We start from the raw sequence: 4,752 nt of genomic DNA, 5'->3' as shown, positions 1-4,752 counted from the left end.
TCCTCCTTGTCCTAGTTGTGCTATCTATGTTCCTAATTTGTTTTCTATCACTATAGTGTATGTTGCAATTCCCATCAAAAGCTATATAAGAAAAAATAAAATAAAATATTAACCTCTGCTTCAATGTACAGTTTCCAGAATCTGCCAGAACTGGGGAACTGGGCAACAAGGCGTTCATAAGTCTTCCGTGCTTTGTCTATAGGTTGATTCTAAAATTGAAAACCAATAAACAGCATTTACAATGTTAGGATTATAAATGTATTATTTACTGCAGAACCAAGTAGTGTGATTGGACCCATAGAGAAGGAAATGTAATCCTATATCACTAAACCTGTGCCTCTCGAATGAGAATGCTCCAAGCGTCAAGGTCATAGGGATTCTCTTCTAATTTCTTTTCGGCTTTCTTCACTTTCTCTGGGACATACTCAGCTGCCTAGGGAGAAAAAAAAACAATGAACTGAAGTTACTGTTTTAAAAATCTCAGGCCTAATTTAATTCAAGCACAACATATCAGCCCCCAGATGCAGTCTCACAGTACAAAGCATAAAAATGTCCTCTTATAAAAGAGGCCTGTGTTTCCTATAATCTATATATACTATCTTATCATAAATCTCTTGCATAATAACAAAATCAGGTGAACACATACTTTTAAAAAACATTTTAAAAACTTAAATAAACCCATCTTTTACATGAAATAATATAGAGCAGCAGTTCTCAAACTTTGTAGTCTCAGGACCCCTTTTATTTATACCCTTGAGTATACCAAAGAGCTTTTGTTCATGTGGGTTATTTCAGGATTTACCATATTAGAAATGAAAACTGAGAAAAATGTTAGATATTTATTCGTGTACAAATAATAAAATTATTTACATGTTAACATAACATTTTAATGAAAAATAACTTTAAAAATTCAGTGAGATTATGTTACATATATTTGCAAATCTATATAATGTCAGACTTCAAAATACAGCTGGATTTTCCTATCTGCTTCTGCATTCAACCTTCTGCAATATCAACTCATGTAAAAATTCCACTGTAGACTCATGAGATTAACAGTGAAAAACGCAAATAATGTCTTAAATCTATTATGAAACAGTATGAACTCACAGGTCCTCTGAAAGTCTTGGGAACCCACAGGGTCCCTGGACCAACTGAGAAACACTGAGAAACACTGCTATACAGAATTCATCCTGAACCACAAAGAAAATGCATGAAATAACACGGAAATTTTATTTTTGATATGAAAGTTTTAAAAGCATGATTTACAAAGTGTATATACAGCATAATGAAAACTATAAAAGAAATCCACAATAAAACAGATTGAAAAGATTGTACTAGAATATTTAGTAGTCATGTCTGGGCGATAGGTGGTAGAAGTACAGGTGACTCCCCCCCCCTTTTAATATTTTCTAAACTCTTTAATAAGGTAGTTTTATTTTTCTTATAGAAATATAATTTTAAAAAATTAATACCTAAAAGAGAAGCTAGGACCTGAGGCATAAATACAAGTATTACTTCTCAAATTGTTGTTCAGAATACTACTGTGTGCCACAAAAAGAAAGTGATACTCAAAAAATTTAGATAAATGTTAATCTGTACTAAGTTTGGTTTTACCTTTTTTTTTTTGTTTGTTTTACCTTTTTTGTAGGACTTCTTGAAATCCACAGTATGGCAATAAATATCAGTAACATTCAAGAGGGGATAGAGAGGGAACCATTGCCCCTAATACCTTTCTTTTTCTTTCTTTTTTCCCTTAGTGGCAATTAATATTTCACCAAGCAATTCTGTCAAAATAGCAGTTGGGAAAAAAATTTTCAAGTCATGTGTCTAGGGGAAAAAAATTACCTGGAAGAAGTATACTTTTCTTTGGAATAAATCAGTTTCCACCACTGATAAGTATACATTTATTTAGAAAGAAAACCATGTTTTAAAAGAATAATATAATTTTGTATCAAAATTAGGATATTCAACTAATACACAAGAGCTTTGTAAGTAGCTTGCTTAAACTACTTTAGTTTAGAAACTAAAACTGGAAAAGTTTAATAAAGGAGGACCACTGGTCCCACCCACATATTAGAACATAAAATGACAAATAAAGAGTACTGCAATGGTGATAAATCACCAGATCAGGATGGTTCAAAAAGAGGATATATGGAAAATCAGCAAATAATAAAGGTGGCATTTCAAATCGTAATGTTGGGTTATTCAATGCATGGTGCTAGAATAACTGTATCTATCAAAATAAAGTTGAATTCCTATTTTACCCTTTCTACCAAATTAATTTCAGATAGATCAAGATTTAAACATTAAAAACAAAAACACAAGAACCACTGGAAAATATAGTGAAATGTATCTTTGCCCAGGAAGGCTCTTTAAAAGCCTCTGAAAAGAGTAAACTTAATTCATAAAGTTTATTTACATTTGTGCATGGGAAAAGTATCACAATGACAGTGAAAAGACGAACTTAAAAAATACCCTCAACACACATGGCAAAGTATTAAATTTATTAATATAAAGTCCAGTCACTAAAAGATCAGAAACTCAGAGAGAAAATGGGCAAAGTATTCGAACAGTTCATAGAAAAAGAACAATGAACTTTAAACACTCGAAAGCAATACAAATGTAAGCCACAAGATAGGGATCAAGGGTGTTTCTGTTTTTTTTTTTTGATGTGGACTATTTTAACATCTTTACTGGAGTATAATTGCTTTACAATGTTGTGTTAGTTTCTGCTGTATAATCAGCTATATGTATACATATATCCCCATATCCCCTCCCTCTTGCGTCTCTCTCCCACCCTCCCTATCCCATCCCTCTAGGTGGTCACAAAGCGCTGAGCTGATCTCCACGTGCAATGCAGCTGCTTCCCACTAGCTATCTATTTTACATTTGGTAGTGTATATATGTCAATGCTACTCATTTCATATGTGGACCATTTTTAAAGTCTTTATTGAATTTGTTACAATATTGCTTCTTTTTTATGTTTTGGTTTTTGGGCCATGCATGTGGGACCTCAGCACCCTGACCAGGGATTGAACCTGCACCCCCTGCATTGGAAGGTTAAGTTTTAAGCACCCACAAAGGTGTTTTATAATTAACATTGCACTGGCAAGGATATATATCAATAGAAACAGACATTCTCGAATTGTCGGCAGGAACAAGCGGTAATACTGACCAAAATTTAACATGAATATCTGACCCTGAATTCCAGTTCTGACAACTTACCCTACTCTACACGTACACAAAGATGTACACAGGAGAGTAATCAGCTATGTGGCTGTTTGTTGTTGTGTAAGACTAGGAATAATTTAAATAATCATGTGTAAAAGAACTGGCTAAATAAATTATGGAATCTGTAGTCACTAAAAGGAACAAAGCAATACAGCTCTATTAACAGCAACATCGAACAATCTCCATAATAGCTGGTTAAAAAAATAGGAGTGGATGGGGAGACACACACACCACATACAAGCGTACTTCACACACTGTATACTGTTCTGCTGTTTGAATTTTTACTGTTCACCTGAGAAATATTTGTTCAGTGCCTAGTGTGTGCCAGACATTGCTGAATGGGCACTTGGGATACAACAAAATAAAGATTTCTTTCAAACGGTTTACTTCTTGACAAACTTTAAAAATACTTTAAAGTAAACTAGGATTCGTAAGATATCAACTATATGTTAACGGTAAAATAAGAAGTAAATGTGATACAGGAACTTTAAATCAGGAATTAAAAACCAGCTAAATTAATCAATGCTAACAATTAGTGTTTCAAAGCAGTCTGGTGGGAGGCCAAATCACTCAAATCCCCTTGCTGAAAATTAACCTACCAAAATTAGATAATGTATGCCATAATCTGCAAAAGAACAGAGAAACGCAGAAGATAGCATCTAATATCTGACCAGCATAATTGCAGCAAGTATAAATGTCTCCTTACAAAATAAAACAAGCCATTCACTTAGTGATTCTCAACCCTGGCAGCACATCAGAATCACCTGGGGTAAAGGGAATTTAAAAAGATGCTCAAAAAAAAAACTCTCCAGGAGGTTCTAATGTGCAGCCTCAGTTGAAAATTATGGCTCTCTAGGGATTCCAAACTTTTTTTGTGTGGCTGCTGAAACTTCCTGCAATCTAGAGAAGCCTATGGCCTTTCTAGGGATAATGTTCTTAAATACACAAAATAAACTATGCAGGATTTCAAAGGAAACCAATTATAGTGAAATGTAATTATCAAAATATTTTTAAACAAAGTTTATATTGTAATAAATACTTAACACAACAAAATCTAGTGGCGAGTCTAGTGATGAGTGCCAACAGTACTTTGAATACATCTGTCCCAGTCACACAGCTATTGCTAACGCTACTAGTGTGGTTTCTTGCCTACATTCGTAATAGAAGGAAAGGCTCAATTTCAGTTACAGATTAGTGAAAAGTTTTATTTTGCCCATTCAAGTTCAGAGAACCCCTAAAATTCTATCCACAGACACCTGGGGGAAGAGGTTACCAGGGACCCAAGAACCCCATGGAAAGGATGTTGGATCAGATATAATAAAAACATCTATTGAGCATCTACTATGTTAGGCATTGTCACTCTTGGTTAATCAACTGATAACCCCATTTCATAATAAAAAATATAACTTAATTTTACATGAATCTGCCCGAAGTCCAGTTAGAATCCAGCAGAACTATGGCTCAGCTCTTCGCAGAATCTCTTATAACCCTAAATGTTTTCCTCTGGACAAGGATGTAATT

The 4,752-nt window shown here is 34.0% G+C and overlaps 1 protein-coding gene across 1 annotated transcript in view; it reads right to left on the bottom strand.

The window, feature by feature from the left end:
- CSTF3 (cleavage stimulation factor subunit 3) overlaps nucleotides 1-4,752 on the bottom strand; it is a 69,897-nt gene that overhangs the window by 55,826 nt on the left and 9,319 nt on the right. The window contains exons 2-3 of the mRNA XM_022583672.2: nucleotides 332-433; nucleotides 114-209 (exon numbers count right to left, since the gene is read on the bottom strand). Coding sequence (XP_022439380.1) covers nucleotides 114-209; nucleotides 332-433 — 198 coding nt within the window. The remainder of the gene's footprint in view (nucleotides 1-113; nucleotides 210-331; nucleotides 434-4,752) is intronic.

Source organism: Delphinapterus leucas, chromosome 7, assembly GCF_059928025.1.
Source record: "Delphinapterus leucas isolate spDelLeu-1000000601 "Yukka" chromosome 7, BTC_Dleu_Yukka2, whole genome shotgun sequence".
NCBI lineage: Eukaryota > Metazoa > Chordata > Mammalia > Artiodactyla > Monodontidae > Delphinapterus > Delphinapterus leucas.
The sequence above is the reverse complement of the archived record's forward strand: the minus strand, read 5'-3'. Positions and strand labels throughout refer to the sequence as shown.